The sequence below is a fragment of the Cyprinus carpio genome, chromosome A9 (genome assembly GCF_018340385.1).
Source record: "Cyprinus carpio isolate SPL01 chromosome A9, ASM1834038v1, whole genome shotgun sequence".
NCBI lineage: Eukaryota > Metazoa > Chordata > Actinopteri > Cypriniformes > Cyprinidae > Cyprinus > Cyprinus carpio.
Genome location: NC_056580.1, coordinates 23,639,247 through 23,655,732, shown reverse-complemented (window position 1 = coordinate 23,655,732; position 16,486 = coordinate 23,639,247). Strand labels below are relative to the sequence as shown.

At 39.4% G+C, this 16,486-nt stretch overlaps 1 protein-coding gene across 1 annotated transcript in view; it reads left to right on the top strand.

The window, feature by feature from the left end:
* The window catches only part of ttn.1 (titin, tandem duplicate 1), a 141,287-nt gene that overhangs the window by 63,161 nt on the left and 61,640 nt on the right, over positions 1-16,486 (top strand). The window contains 42 exon segments of the mRNA XM_042764516.1: positions 101-403; positions 476-663; positions 772-886; positions 973-1,257; positions 1,349-1,500; positions 1,584-1,731; positions 1,822-1,999; positions 2,081-2,202; positions 2,275-2,562; positions 2,653-2,949; positions 3,034-3,220; positions 3,310-3,425; positions 3,510-3,809; positions 4,107-4,406; positions 4,504-4,609; positions 5,515-5,711; positions 5,823-6,128; positions 6,226-6,504; positions 6,610-6,909; positions 7,003-7,305; positions 7,425-7,805; positions 7,897-8,199; positions 8,282-8,581; positions 9,028-9,324; positions 9,455-9,739; positions 9,839-10,132; positions 10,275-10,574; positions 10,694-11,002; positions 11,219-11,409; positions 11,515-11,944; positions 12,029-12,337; positions 12,449-12,630; positions 12,727-12,856; positions 12,990-13,289; positions 13,568-13,885; positions 13,967-14,263; positions 14,349-14,648; positions 14,760-15,074; positions 15,162-15,310; positions 15,423-15,573; positions 15,694-15,975; positions 16,072-16,374. Of these exon segments, the coding sequence (XP_042620450.1) occupies positions 101-403; positions 476-663; positions 772-886; positions 973-1,257; positions 1,349-1,500; positions 1,584-1,731; positions 1,822-1,999; positions 2,081-2,202; positions 2,275-2,562; positions 2,653-2,949; positions 3,034-3,220; positions 3,310-3,425; positions 3,510-3,809; positions 4,107-4,406; positions 4,504-4,609; positions 5,515-5,711; positions 5,823-6,128; positions 6,226-6,504; positions 6,610-6,909; positions 7,003-7,305; positions 7,425-7,805; positions 7,897-8,199; positions 8,282-8,581; positions 9,028-9,324; positions 9,455-9,739; positions 9,839-10,132; positions 10,275-10,574; positions 10,694-11,002; positions 11,219-11,409; positions 11,515-11,944; positions 12,029-12,337; positions 12,449-12,630; positions 12,727-12,856; positions 12,990-13,289; positions 13,568-13,885; positions 13,967-14,263; positions 14,349-14,648; positions 14,760-15,074; positions 15,162-15,310; positions 15,423-15,573; positions 15,694-15,975; positions 16,072-16,374 (10,596 nt within the window).

The window sequence follows — 16,486 nt, the reverse complement described above, 5'->3', positions numbered from 1 at the left end:
GCTTCAGTTTATTGCTTTATTTTCTGGTAAGAGTTGAGAATATAACTAATTTTACATGGTCTTAAAAATATTTTTTTCATTATTCTTCTGTTTCTAACAGATGTGCCTGATGCACCTCAGAAGGTTATGGTTGGAGTTGTCAATAGGTTTGGTGCCACAGTTTCCTGGGAACCACCACTTTTTGATGGAGGATCTGAGATCACATCTTATATCATTGAACTACGCGACAGAACGTCTGTGAAATGGGAACCTGCTATGGTGGTCAAAGCTGAGGATCACACAGCCACACTCAATGATGTTGTCGAAAACAAAGAGTACATCTTTAGGGTCAGAGCTGAGAACAAAGCTGGAATTGGCCAGCCAAGCGCTGCCACAGATCCAGTGAAGATCATGGATCCCATTGGTTAGTACGGTTTATATTTTGCTTGCTATGTCTAAGTCAGTGTCAAACATTCAATTTTGCCTCCTATTACAGAGAGGCCAAGTCCACCTCTGAACTTCAGCTACACAAATCAGACCAAAGACTCAGTTCAGCTGTCATGGGAGACACCCATTAGCAATGGAGGTAGTATGATTACGGGCTACATCATTGAGAAGTGTGAAGATGGTACTGACAAGTGGCTGAGATGTAACGCTAGACTTTGCCCTGACCTTTACTACAGGGTATGTCATGTTCATTAATTTTTTTTTTAGATTTAAAAAAATTTATTATCATATGAAAAGATTATCTTTTTTTATAATGTTTATTTATGTATCCTACATCCTACATTGGTTTCTGGACTGAAGTTTGGTCAGAAGTATCACTACAGAGTATGTGCAGAAAATGCTGCTGGCGCTTCTGATCCAGCTGATGCAGTTGGGCCACTTTTGGCCGATGATCCTCACGGTAAGCCATTTTAAATTTCCCTTAAAGACAGGTAAAAAATATAAACACTTAATTTTAAATGTGTACATTTTCTTTTCCACCTTTAGTGGGTCCCACAATGGACCTCAGTGGATTTAAAAATGGTCTGGAGGTCATTGTTCCCAATGCTCTTGTCATCCGAGTTCCCATTACGGGATATCCTGTCCCCAAACCCAAGTGGACATTTGGTGACAAAGAGCTCACTGCAGGTGACCGTGTTTCCATGGTTACGAAGCCTACATATACCGAGCTGGTTGTTGCTCCAAGTGTGCGTCCAGACAAAGGAACATACACACTACAACTGGAGAATGATGTGACAACTGTCTCTGGAGAGATCGAAGTCAATGTTATTGGTATGCAAATTTTCTTTCTACTATATTCTCCTACTATGTTGTTGTTTTTGCACAGCAATTGGTGTACATTCCCATTTTTTGCACCTTTCAGCATGTCCAAGTGCACCCAAAGACTTCAAAGTTGCAGAGGTTACCAGACATCATGTGCATCTAATGTGGGAAGCACCAGAGCATGATGGAGGCAGCCCTGTAAGTGGGTACAATATTGAGAAAAGAGAGGTTTCCCGCAAGACCTGGGTCAAGGTGAGCTGTTTTTAATAGTTACTTGTTTACAGTATTTGTACACTCAGTGAAACATCTAGGTTCTAACAGTATCTGCTCTTCAGGTGATGTCAGGCATACAGGACCTTGAGTTCACTGTCACAGATGTCATTGAGGGCAAGGAGTACTTGTTCAGTGTTATTGCTTGCAACAAATGTGGACCAGGAGAGCCAGCATACATTGATGAACCTGTGAATGTGTCCTCCCCAGCCAGTAAGTTTTAAAAAGTGTTACATTCTTTTAGTTTGAAGGGTATGAAATAAAGAACAGTTTGACAGTGAATGAAACTTGTTTGAAATACAGCTGTCCCTGACCCTCCTGAGAACCTGAAATGGAGAGACAAATCAGCGAAGAACATTTTCCTGCTCTGGGAACCTCCCAGATATGATGGTGGTGCTGCTGTCAAGGGCTACATTGTTGATAAATGTCAGCGTGGCACTGACAAATGGGAAGCCTGTGGAGATCCCATACCTGAGCTTAAGTGAGTGATTCTTCATGTGCATCTCTGTAATGGAACATAGTGTGTTATATATTCATATCTTTATCGTTATATGTATCCCAGGTTCCAGGTGACTGGTCTTATTGAAGGTCAGTGGTATGCCTACCGTGTGAGAGCAGTGAACAGACTTGGAGCAAGCCGACCATGCAAGGCTACAGATGAGATCCTGGCTATAGATCCTAAAGGTTAGCGATCCAGGTCCATCAATATAATAGTTAGAATTCGCTCTATATTAACATTTACGTTATATATTACAGAGCCACCAGAAATCCAGCTGGATGTAAAGCTTCTAGCAGGCTTAACTGCTAGGGCTGGCTGTAAGATTGACTTGCCAGCTGATGTGCTTGGCAAGCCAGAGCCAAGAGTAAAATGGACAAAGGCTGACCTTGTCCTGAAACCAGATGATAGGATTACTATCGACACAAAACCTGGCCATTCCACACTTTCCATTGCAAACACAACCAGATCTGACACGGCCACCTATATCATTGAAGCAGTCAACACTAGTGGCCGTGCCACTGCAACTGTTGACGTCAACATTCTTGGTATGGGGTTATCTGTCATTTCAGCATAATCAAATTAAGAAATCAGTGGAATTATAAATATTAATGTTTTGTAATTATGTTGAAAAACAGACAAACCTGGTCCTCCAGCTGCTTTTGATATCTCTGAAATCACCAATGAATCCTGCTGTCTGGCCTGGAATGCTCCAAGAGATGATGGTGGCTCCCCAGTAACCAATTACATTGTAGAGATGAGACCCACAGATAAAGAAGAGTGGCAGAAACTGTCTGCTACAATCAAACAAACTATTTTCAAAGCCTCCAAACTGGTTCCTATGAAGGAGTATATCTTTAGAGTGTCTGCTGAGAACCAGTATGGCATTGGGACTCCTGCAGAGCATGTGCCTATTGTTGCAAAGTATTCATTTGGTAAGCGTACAATTCACTATATTATTTATTTATTTATTTATTACCTAACATTTACCAAATTTATTATCTTTCTCTGTCACTCAGATACCCCTGGGTCACCAACCAGGGTTCAGCCTTCTGATATCACAAAGGATGCTGTAACTTTGACTTGGTTTGAACCTGATGAAGACGGTGGAAGCCCCATCACTGGTTACTGGGTTGAGAGGTTTGATCCTGAGACTGACAAATGGATCAGGTGTAACAAGCTGCCAGTTAAGGACACATCATACAGGTAGGGTAATCATTTTCATTGTGTCTGCATTTAAATGGTAAAGGAAGTGCAAAATTCTAGAAAGTCTCAAATTATTGTTACCTTTTCAGGGTGAAAGGTTTGCCAACAAAGAAAAAGTACAGATTCCGTGTTTTGGCTGAGAATCTTGCAGGACCAGGCAAGCCAAGTGCTGAGACTGACCCAGTTTTGATTAAAGATCCAATTGGTAGGTTATGGATTTATTTTTCAATGCTGATGCAATTAAATTATTAACATTTGAAATAATGAACCTCAAATGTTGTTATTTTAGATCCTCCTTGGGCTCCTGGGAAACCATTCATCAAAGACATTGCTAAAACATCAGCACACCTGCAGTGGACCAGGCCTGAGCATGATGGCGGCGCTAAGATTGAGTCCTACATAATTGAGCTTCAGAAGAGTGGAACTGAGGAATGGGTTCGTGTAGCTGAGGATGTGCCAACGACAGAGCATTTATTGAAGGGTCTGATGGAGAAGCAGGAGTATTCTTTCAGAGTCAAGGCCATCAATGTTGCTGGAGAGAGTGAACCCAGTGACCCAAGTGACCCTGTTGTCTGCAAAGAGAGACTTTGTGAGTGTTTACAGAAGATTTGAAAAGCTATTGTTTAATAAATATGGTCATTATAGTTAACTATTATATATATCAAGATCATATCATCAAGATTATCTAGATATCAGTATCCAGATGTCAAAAAGCAATACATTTAATTGTATGTGTACAATGGCTTTACCAGAATGTTGTCATAATATCAAACCCCAATTTTCAATACATTTGCTGATTTTTATATTCAACCTGCAATGATCTGTAAACATAATATTATTATATAATTATAAAATAATATTATTTTTGTTATTGTCATTCCAACAGATCCTCCAAATGCCCCACGCTGGCTTGAGGTGGTTAACATTACTAAAATCAACTGTGACCTAAAATGGACTGAACCAGATAGTGATGGAGGCTCTCCAATCACCAACTATGTTGTTGAGAAGAGGGACGTCAAACGCAGAGCCTGGCAGGCTGTGGATACCACAGTGAAAGAAACCAAGTATACTGTCACTCCACTGAATGAAGGCTCTCTTTATGTGTTCCGTGTTGCTGCTGAGAATGCAGCTGGTATAAGCGAGTTTTGTGAACTAGAGGACTCTGTTTTGGCCAAGGATACTTTCAGTAAGTTGAACAACATCTTTATCTGTAGTTATTTTATATATTTATGTATGTGTGTGTGTTAGTTTTTATTAATATGGGTCATTCTTGTCCTTTCTAGCAAACCCTGGACCACCCTACGCTTTGACTGTTGTTGAGGTGTCCAAGAGACATGTTGACCTGAAATGGGAGCCACCCAGCAGTGATGGTGGAAGACCCATAACCAAGTATGAACATTAAGTATAAACAGCATTCCCACGGGTCCTTGAAATCCTTGAAAGTTTGTGAATCTGAAAAAAAAATTATAATAATTAAGGCCCTGGAAAGTTTTTGAAATTAAACATACATAGATGCAGGTCCTTGAAAGTGCTTGAATTTATTTTGTGCAAGAAGTTTTCTGGAAAAAAATCCATATTATTCCGTCTGGTCCGCTAATGTGTGGCCTATGCATACTGGCTTGATTGATTTACGTTAGTTACACTATGTGCATTTATGCATTACGTTAAGTGTTTCCCATGTGAATTACTTTGTGTTATATGTTGTCATGACGCTTACGTGTGCACAAAACTATTACGATGGTACAGACACACTGTGAAATTAATGTTGAATTGCTTTGCTTGTTAAGATAATGTAAATCCATGAGGCAAGAAAAACTTAAAAGCATATTCATATATCTTAAAACTGCTGATTACATGAGTCTAAGCTCTTTTAAAAAAAATCCATGCAAAAGTTAATATCAGATCATTTTAGAATACAGTATAGGATGTATGAATATTTTTCAGTTTTATACAAAACATAAATTTGACAAATAGAATATCAGATATCTGTCATATGGCCAAAAAAAAAGAAGAAGCTTTTTTGCATAGTTGTGTTTGACACATGAAAATTGTAACAATGTATCTAAGGTAACACAATGTAACTTTGCTCTCATTTGAAATGTGTCCCCACATTAAGTCCTTGAATTTGAGGGTATTGGACCAGGAAAGTCCTTTAAAGGTCCTTGAATTTGAAGTTAACCAAGGTGTGGGAACCCTGTATAAAACCTGTATAAAAAATTCTAAGAAAATTATGTGTTTGCATGTGGTGTTCAAGGCAAAGAAAAAAAAAGTCTTTTGAACCATTCTTTTCATAGATATGTTATTGAGAAGAAAGAAAGGGTAGGCACACGCTGGGTCAAGTCTGGAAAGACATCTGGCCCTGAATGCAAGTACAGGGTGACTGATGTTGATGAAGGCTCTGAGGTGCAGTTCCAGGTCCGTGCTGAGAATGAAGCTGGAGTTGGCCACCCAAGTGAACCTACGGTTATCATGACCATTGAGGATCCAATAAGTATGTTAACATTATGCATAATTTCATAGAATTCAACACATACAGAACTAATGCTAGTTATAGAAGATTATGTACACACCATAATATTGACTGATTAATGTGGATTTTTAGGTCCACCTTCTCCTCCACTTGAAGTCAAGATTGTTGATGCCAGCCGAGAGCACATCAACATTGCATGGAAAGCTCCAGAAAAGAATGGCGGAAGTCCAGTCACAGGCTACCATGTTGAGTTGGCGGAAGCTGGAACTGAGAAGTGGATGAGGATTAATGCTCGTCCTGTCAAAGAGCTCAGGTTTAAGGCTGAGGAAGGCATCATTCCTGAGAAAAAATATGTTCTGAGAGTTCGTGCTATCAATGCGATTGGAGCCAGTGATCCCTCTGAAATTTCAGATGATGTCTTCGCTAAAGACCCTGACTGTAAGGACTATTCAGTTATTCATTGTGAATGAGTGTATATGTATTTTTGTTTTATTGTTCTGGCACTGGTATTTAATAATCTTTCATTTTTTTAAAGGTGCACCAACCATGGATCTCAAGGCCCAAGACATTGTAATTGTTGAGGGTGAGAAGATGGACATAAAAATCCCATACAGAGCAATACCAAAACCATCAATGGTCTGGAAAAAGGGTGACACTGAATTAAAGACTGAAGACAGACTGACGTTGACATGTGAACTCAATCGTGTTCACCTGGAGCTTCTTAAGTGTAAACACGAAGATGCTGGCGTGTACACTGTTACTCTTGATAACAGTCTGGGTTCAGTAACTGGCACAATAAACGCAAAAGTGATCGGTAAGAAACTATTTAGTTATACAAACTGTCTTAACTGATTCCACTTGTCACATTTTTAAAGCCTACTGCTCAAAAATACCTCAATGCCTCATATTTTCCATTAAGGCCTACCTGGACAATGTAAGGACATCTCTTCCAGTGAGGTCACCAAGAACTCTTGTAAGATCTCTTGGGAGCCTCCAGAGAGTGATGGTGGTAGCCCAATCTTGCACTATGTTCTAGAGCGTAGAGAAGCTCAGAAGAAGACATTTTTGCCTGTGATGTCTGGAGACAATGTTTTAAGTTTTGTGGTCAAAGATCTTATGCTCAATGGTGAATATTACTTCAGAGTGAAGGCTGTTAACAAGATTGGTAGTGGCGAGTTTCTTGAACTCCGTAATCCTGTCATAACAGAAGTACAAAAACGTAAGTTTAATACATTTTTTTTATTAGTATTAATTATATTTTATGTACATTCTTGTTTTCTATAATTTTTATTATTATCATTATTAATTATAGAACACCCAGACCCACCAATTGAGGTTGAAGGACACAATCCCACCTCAAATTCGATCACTGTTACTTGGATGGCTCCACCATATGATGGTGGATGCCCAATCACAGGGTACATTCTTGAGAAGATTGAAAAAGATGGTGACAGATTTGAAAGATGCATTCCAAATCTTGTACCTGGTTTCTCCTACACTGTTACTGGCTTGACGGAAGGAAAGGAATACCAGTTCCGTGTCCGTGCAGAGAACATTGCAGGAGCAAGTGACCCATCTCGCAGTACACCACTGATTAAGGCTGCTGATCCTGTTGGTATGTTAAAAAAACTAAATCTATTTCAGTTTGATTTCGAATAGGTGAACTTTTCTAACTCTTCAGTGTGTCAAGTAATACATGACATAGACCGTTTTTCTTTTTCTTTTCTTTTTCAGAACCACCAAAGGTATCACTCCATGCCCGTATTGCATCTGGCCTCAGTATCAAAAAGGGCGAGGAGATTAGATTGGATTCTTACATATCTGGATCTCCCTACCCAACTGTTACATGGCTTAGAAATGATGAGAATGTGAGGCAGCCGCCAGCTAAGAAGAAACCAGAAATTGTGAAAAAGAAGAAAAAGAAGTCTGTTCAGCCTGAACCTGAAGAAGAATTCCATCCACCACTTTTAGATCGCCTGTCATTCGACCAGAGCAAAAGGGGTGAAACTGCTCTGATGGTGCGTGATGCCATCAGAACTGACCATGGAATTTTCACAATCAGAGTTGAGAATCCCCATGGTTTTGCAACAGCGTCATGTGACGTCAATGTTCTTGGTGAGTTACTTTTGGAACTACAATGATTATCTTCTTAAGAATTTATTTAATGAAAAAATTTATCAAAATTTCTGCTTATTGTAATTTACAGATAAGCCTGGCCCCCCTGTTAACTTTGGATTTGACGAGATCAGGAACACCTCTGTTGTTTGCATGTGGGATGCACCTCTTGATGATGGTGGCAGTGAGATCATCAACTACATACTGGAAAAGAAAGACAACACTACTGATGAGATTGGTTGGGTAACTGTGACCTCGACCCACAAGGGATACAATTACCCTGTAACCAAGCTTATTGAAGGAAAGGAGTACATCTTCAGAGTCACAGCTGAAAACAAGTTTGGTTGTGGACATCCATGCTACTCTGAACCACTTATCGCAAAGAATCAGTTTGGTAAATTATATTTTAGTTATACTTTGAACAGTAGTTGTCTTATATTATGGCTTATTTAAATTATTTGAATATTGTTTTTCAGAACCACCTGATGCACCCAACATGCCTAGAATTGGAGAGGTCACCTCCAGCACAGTTGCTCTCAGCTGGCATGAGCCAAAGGACAATGGTAGCCCTATCTTGGGCTATTGGGTTGAGAGACGTGAAGTCAACAGCAAATATTGGACCAGAGTGAACTACAATCTTCTTAATGCATTGTCGGTTAAGGTTGAGGGTCTTATGGAAGGCCTTGTTTACATATTCAGGGTCTGTGCCGAAAATCTTGCTGGCCCGGGAGAATTCAGTCCACCAACTGACCCTCAGACTGCAATGGATGCAATCTGTAAGTGTGAAAAATGAAAATGAAACATTACAAATATGGCTATCAATTGGTTTAAATATTTAATTGTGATTAGTTTCATATTTTATATATATCAGTATGAAACTCATGGTAACACTTTCTCAAATTAGTGAGACAAATTCTCACTACTAACTAGTTGCTTATTATCTTGCATATGACTAGCATATTGGCTTTTTATTAGTACCTATAAAGCACATATTAATGCCTTATTCTGCATGACCATATTTTAGATCCCTTAATCCTACCCCATACCTAAACCTAACATCTACCTTACTAACTATAAATAAGCAGCAAATTAGGAGTTTATTGAGGCAAATATTGTATTTATTAGTTAGTTAATAGTGAAAATTTATCACCACACTCATGATGTATACTAACCAGATCCAAACAATTTTATAATTTGATTAAATGTAACAATATTTTTGCAGTACCACCTGGCCCTCCTGCACCAAAAATTGTTGATGTCACAAATACAACTATTGATATCAGTTGGGTACCTCCATTGTACAATGGTGGTGGAGAAATCCTTGGATATCATGTTGAGCGCTGTCTGGTTGGAGAGAAGGACTGGGTCCGCTGTACTGAGTTTAGATGCAAAGACCGCAAATACACTGTGACTGGACTGACTGAGGGAGCAGATTATTACCTTCGTGTATACGCTGTAAATGAAGCAGGTCATGGAGCCCCAGGCATGACTGAACCTGTTCAGGCCAAAGAACCTGAAGGTATGTTGAAAAACTTGTGGCACTTTCTACTTTCTACAAACAGTGAGTCTCGATTTAGATTTCTCTCCGCAATGCTTTGCAATTATTAAAGATATTCTAATCAAATTTAAAATTTGTACTTAATTAACAGAGGCCCCAGGGGTTGAGTTTGATGTCTCTGTAAGGAATGGAGTCATCATTAGAGCTGGAGAAACATTGCGTCTCCCTGCTGTTGTTACTGGTCGCCCTGTACCAGAAGTTAAGTGGACAAAAGATGATGCAGAGCCAGACAAGGAACACATGGTTATTGAGACGGAAGGAAAAAACAGCAGTTTAACCATCAAAAATGCTTTGAGAACTGACCATGGCATATACCAGATCACAGGTACCAACCCCAGCGGAACCAAGTCTGCCTCCGTTAAGGTGGATGTGATGGGTAAGTTAAATTATTTTCTTTAAAAAAAAATTGTTTTTAAAACCTGAAATGTAACCTCTGACTGGGATTTGTTTTTGTTTTTGTTTTTTTGTACAAAAGATGTTCCCGGACCAGTGGTTGACCTTAAGACAATTCATGTGGCCAAGAAGATGATTTCACTCACCTGGTCAGATCCTCTGGATAATGGTGGAAATGAGATCATGGGCTATGTTGTTGAAAGAAAAGATGCCAAAATGCACATTTACAGACAACCCTTAGAAGTTGCTGCTTGCAAATGTGACATTGTTGGTCTTCTTGATGGAGAAGAATATATGTTCCGTGTAGTCGCAAGGAACAAGTATGGCCTTGGTGCTCCTGTTGACCTTGGACCTGTTTTAGCAGTGGATCCTAAAGGTAAATAAAACAGAATAATAAATTCATGAGAATTTTTTTATCTCATTATTAAAAATACATTTAAATTATGTTCATTTTATAATTTGTATTACTTGTTTTCATACAAACGCAATAAACAATGTTGACTTTATTGAAATTTTAGGAGTTCCATCTGCCCCAGAGAAATTGCACTATACGGAAAGGACCAAGAACACTATTACTTTGACTTGGGAACCTCCTCGTAGCGATGGTGGTTCTCCAATCATAGGCTACTATGTTGAAAAGATGAGACAAGACAGCAACGAATTCGATGTTGCCAATCGCCAACTCTGCAAAGACCTCACCATCACTCTGGAAAATCTGTCTGAGAACATGATGTATGACTTCAGAGTCAAAGCTGTCAATGAGATTGGCGATGGAAAACCATCCAAACCAATCAGTGTCAATATTCAGGATGATGAACGTATGTATCACTCCCTATAATGTAAATCATTGACAACTTTTGAACATATTTAGTTTTAGTTTTTAATAAAATGAATACCTTACTCTTTTTCATTTTTATTTATTTTTTCTCTATTTTAGATTCACCAACTGTTAAGTGGTTGAAATTCTTTAAGAGTGATGCCATTATTGTCAAGAAGGGAGCAGCTATTGAAATTCCAGCTGAAATTCTTGGCCTACCCTTGCCTACCTTTGAGTGGACAAAAAATGGAGTAGTTATTGACCAACCTACTGAGACAATGACATTGGAATCAGAGGAGATTAACAGGCAAACTATCAATACCAAAATTGGTATTCCTGAAACTATAAGACAGGATACAGGCATTTACAAGTTAACTGCCACAAATACCCGTGGAGTAGGTCAACGGACAATCCGAGTGGATATCTTGGGTAAGACTTTAAATCATGCTCAGTATTTGATTGTACTTAAGCTTATAGAATTTTCACCAAATGGGAAGTAGTATTGGGTGTTACAAGTTACATGGTGCTTTTTCCTGTAATTAACTTATGTAGGATGAAACTCTTAATTTTCAGCAATTCTGTTACAAGATTACGTTTATGATGCATTGAGGGGATGTCATAACTGTGGTGGTGTTGTTTTCCTAGATCGCCCATTGCCACCAAGAAACATTGTGGTGTCGGACATCAAAGCTGAGTCTTGCTACCTAACCTGGGATGCTCCAGAGGACAATGGTGGAAGTGACCTCACTAACTACATCATTGAGAAGAGAGATGCCAGCAAAAAGAAGTCTGACTGGGAACAGTTGACATGTTGCATCATAGACAGACGTTATGGGGTTAATATATATTATTATTACATATTACTATGAGGCAGTTCTTTTTATAATGAGACTGTGATATGTGCTTTTAAATGATCTAAATGTGATTTAATTCCCTTCTGGGTGTACAAGTTGGAGGCTTATGGTACCTACCAGTTTCAGATCAAAGCTGAGAACAAGTACGGGGTCAGTGATGGTTGTGAATCAGAAAAGGTTGTACTCAAAGATCCATTTGGTCTTCCTGGACCTCCCCAGAGACCAAGGATTATTGGCCACACTCGCTCATCCATGTTGGTCACTTGGGAGCCTCCAAAAGACAATGGTGGCTCAACCATTCAAGGCTACTGGCTTGAAAAGAGAGAGAGAGGGGCTGTGTACTGGAGTCGTGTTAACAGGGCTCCAGTAACAAAACCAGCAGTCAAGGGCCTGGAATACAATGTGCTCCACCTTATTGAGGGTGCCGAGTACCAGTTCCATGTAATGGCTCAGAATGCAGCTGGCGTTGGACCTCCAAGTGAAGCAACAGAGTGTGTGTTTGCGCTTGATCCAAGAAGTAAGTAATATATCTTATGTTGATAGGTTTATGTATTCCAGTTTCCAATTAATAAAACTTTGCATTCTTAAATGTTACTTGTAGACCCACCAGGTCAACCACCAGCACCTGAAGTATCAGACAAAACCACAAGCAGCGTGAGTCTTTCCTGGACCCCACCAGAAAAAGATGGAGGAAGTCCAATAAAGGGTTACATTGTTGAAGTTCAGGATGAAGGTTCACATGAGTGGAGAAGGATCAATACACCAGATAAGCTGATCCTAACCAATTCATACACTGTGTCAGGGCTTAAAGAGAATAAAAAATGCAGGTTCAGGATTGTTGCTGTCAATGCTGCTGGTGAATCTGAGCCAAGTCCCAGAACTGCCGATACCATTGTACAAGATATTCTGGGTAAGCCTTACTTTTGTGCAGATGTGTTGTAATAATGTAGAGTAATAGTTAATACATACATGTAGAAAGTTATATATTATTAAAGATGTGTGTTACTTGACTTGTTCACAGAGGAACCTGTCATTACCATGGCGGTCACAGCTCATGAGCTTCTGAATTGTCGTGCTGGAACAACCATAAAAATTCCAGCCACTATCTCTGGCAAACCTATTCCGAATGTTACATGGGACTTTGATGGAACTGCCCCAACAGAGAAAAAGAATGAGCGTCATACTTTGCCAGAGGATTCAGAAGTAGGATTATTAATATTTTTTTCAAAACACTCAGTTTGTTAAGTCCAAACAAACATCCATTATTTAAATAATAAATTTTACAATTAAACTTTGCAGATATCATCCAGTGATACAACATCAGTCGTGACAATCCCTGAATGTAAATTAAACCACTCTGGGCGATACATCATCACTGCCAGCAACCAGGCTGGCACCAAAATTGTTAAAGTGCATGTTAATGTACTTGGTAAGCAACATTATATTTAAAATACAAAACATCACAACCTGAAACAGTAGTAGTTTCATTAAAATACAAGTTTAGAAGTATGTATAATTTCACATAATATCATATCTCATTATAACATGTCTCTTTTTTCTAGATTTGCCTGGAGCTCCTAAAGATCTCAAAGTCAGTGACATCACACGTGGAACATGTAGACTAAGCTGGAAGCCACCAGACTGTGATGGGGGTGACAGAATCAAGAGCTACTTTGTTGAGAAAAAGACTGTTGATGGAAAGGCTTGGACTAAGGTCAACCCAGCTTGTGCAACACAGTCCTTAGCTGTGCCAGACCTTATTGAAGGACAAGAGTACTTTTTTCGTGTAAGAGCTGAGAATCGCTTTGGTTTAGGACCTCATATCACAACCATTCAGCGGACTAAAGCCAGAGATCCTATTCGTAAGTGTATTTTGTAAACGAGTCTGTCATTAACCCTCTAGGGTCAAAGACTGCACATGTGCGGTTTGTCATGTTTTTTCTTAATGACCGCGAAAAAGAACTAAAAATACTTTGTCATTTTTGATTGTACAGATAAGAGTAAGGCGTCATTTGAAAATGCAAATGGGCTTCTTTTATTTGTGTATAATCATAATAACAACAAAACAATGTGCTTTTGTAAAATAAAAAATGTTTAAATACAGTTTATCCTGACCATTCAAAACACTGAATTTTTGCAGATCCTCCTGATCCACCCACAAGAGTCAAAATCGTTGACGTGTCCAAGGGCATTGTGACTCTGACATGGAAGCCACCGAAGAATGATGGTGGTGCACCTGTAACTCACTACAATGTTGAGCGTCTGTGGTGGGATAGCAGCGGAAACCAGCAAGAATCCTGGAGACAATGCAACCGCCGTGATATTGATACCCCCACTTTCAAAGTGGAGGATCTCCACCAAGGTGCTGAATACGAATTCCGTGTTAAGGCTGTGAATGAGGTTGGTGCCAGTAGACCATCCTCTACAGCTGGACCAATCATTATTAAGGACCAGAACAGTGCGTACAAAGCAACACATAAAGGAATTCAGTGAATTTGGTTTGTATGGTGTACAAATTCTTTCTTCCTTTCACTTTTAGGGGCACCTGCCATTGAGCTTCCAGAATTCATGGAGGTTGAACAGGGTGCAGATATTCATATTGTTGCTAAGATTAAGGGCTGTCCATTTCCAACACTTACATGGCAGAAGGCTCCTCCTCACAAAAGTGAAAACAAGGTTGATGTTGAGTATGATGAGCACATTAACAAACTTGTGTCTGATGATAGCTGCACACTGTTGATCCAGCAGGGCAAACGTTCAGATACAGGCCTCTACACTCTTAGTGCTAGCAACAGCCTTGGCACCATTTCCAAGGAAATGAGGCTTAATGTTCTAGGTAAATTTCAACAACCAATTTTTTCATATGGAGAGATGTAGGTTTTGTTATTAGAAGTAACATAATTCTTTCTTCTTTTAAACAGGGCATCCTGGAGCTCCATCTGCACCCATTAAATTTGAGGAAATTTGTGCTGAACAGATTACACTGTCATGGCTGCCTCCTAAGGATGATGGCGGCTCCAAAATTACAAATTACACTATTGAGAGACGTGTTGCCAACAGGAAGACATGGATACCTGTCACTAGTGAACCCAAAGAGAGAATATTCACGGTTGACAATCTAATGCCAGGCCACGAGTACATTTTCAGGATTAGGGCTCAAAACAAATACGGTGTTGGTGATCCTCTTGATAGTGAACCTGAAGTAGCCAGAGATGTTTTCAGTAAGTATTCATTCACATATTTAAAGTTTATCTAATTAGAGACATGTTGCATGTTTAGATTACATTTTTTTCACTTGATAACACTGATGTTATTTTATGTCTATTTTTTAGTGCCACCTGGCCAATGTGACAAGCCAACACTCTCTAGCATCACAATAGACTCCATGACTGTGAACTGGGAAGAGCCAGACTCAGATGGAGGCACTCCAATCACAGGCTACTGGCTTGAGCGTAAAGAAACCACATCTAAACGCTGGAACAGAGTAACTCGTGATCCAGTCAGGCCCATGCCACTTGGTATATCACACAGAGTCATGGGGCTCATTGAGGGATCTCAGTATTTGTTCCGCGTGATTGCAGTAAATGCGGCAGGATGTGGACCTCCAAGTGAGCCATCTGATCCAACATTTGCTAGAGATCCAATAGGTAGGAAAACAATACAGTGTCAGATCCAATGGCATATAGTATTTTAGTAATAGATACTCAAACTATGACAAACCTGTTTTCTTGTAGCTCCTCCTTCACCCCCAACTCCGAAAGTCACAGACTGGACTAAGACCACAGCAGACTTGGAATGGATTCCACCATTGAAGGATGGAGGTTCAAAGATAATGGGCTACCATGTTGAATACAAAGAGGAGGGCACAGAAGCATGGGTTAAGGTTTGTTTAAGATTTATGTTTACCCAAATATTTAAATTTCAGTGAAACATGTTCATATACTCTTTATACATTAAAAAAAAAAAAAAAAAAAAAAAAAATCCTTCTGTTTCAGGCCAAAGACAAGGAAGTTAGAGGAACTAAATTTGTGGTCACTGGACTGAAAGAGAATGCATTGTATAAGTTCAGAGTTTTGGCATTCAATGCTGCTGGTATGAGTGAACCAGGTGAAGTTGCTGATGCTCTTGAAATGAAGGACCGCATAAGTAAGTCTCAGTGATTCAACATTCTGCAAATGAAGTGCTATTTTATTGCTTGTGTGGTGGAAAAAAAACAAGGATTTCTATTCTATAATAATTTAATGAAAATTTGTTTTGCCAATTCAGTTTTGCCAGTCCTTGAGCTGGACATTTCAGTAAAGGAGAAGATGGTTATTCATGCAGGAGGTGTTATTCGTATCATCGCTTATGTGTCAGGCCAACCTCCACCTTTGATAACATGGAGCAGAGATGGGTATCCAGTCCCATCAGAAGCTGTTATTGAAACCACCTCAATCAGCTGTTCCATGGTAATTAAAGATTGCACTAGGACACAACGAGGTATTTATACAATAACAGCCAAGAATGATGGAGGAGAAGTGAAGAAGTCTGTTATTGTTGACGTTCTTGGTAAGTGAGAATTATCAGACATGAATAATCTATACATTACCGTGAAATAGCTACGTTAGAGAAATTACAGTTTCTTATCTTATTTTGCTACTTCAGACATCCCTGGTCCAGTGGGGGTACCATTTACAGCAGAAAACCTTACAAGTGACTCATGCAAGCTGAACTGGTTTTTCCCTGATGATGATGGTGGATCTGCCATCTCCAACTACATAATTGAGAAACGTGAAGCTGATCGCAAGGCTTGGACATCTTGCTTCTATACAGCAGGCAGACAAAATGCTGTAGTAAATAATCTGGTGCTTAAAAAGGCATATTTCTTCAGAGTTGCAGCTGAAAATGCAATTGGAGTAGGTCCTTTCTGCCAAACAGCATGTGAAATTGTGATTAAAGATCGTATTAGTAAGTATTTTTCTTTTTTGTTCTATTTTTCCTGGTTTTAAAATAGCTCAAAATTATATGACCAAGTAATGCAACTGTACAATAAAATTCCGCATTGATGGTAGCTAATCAT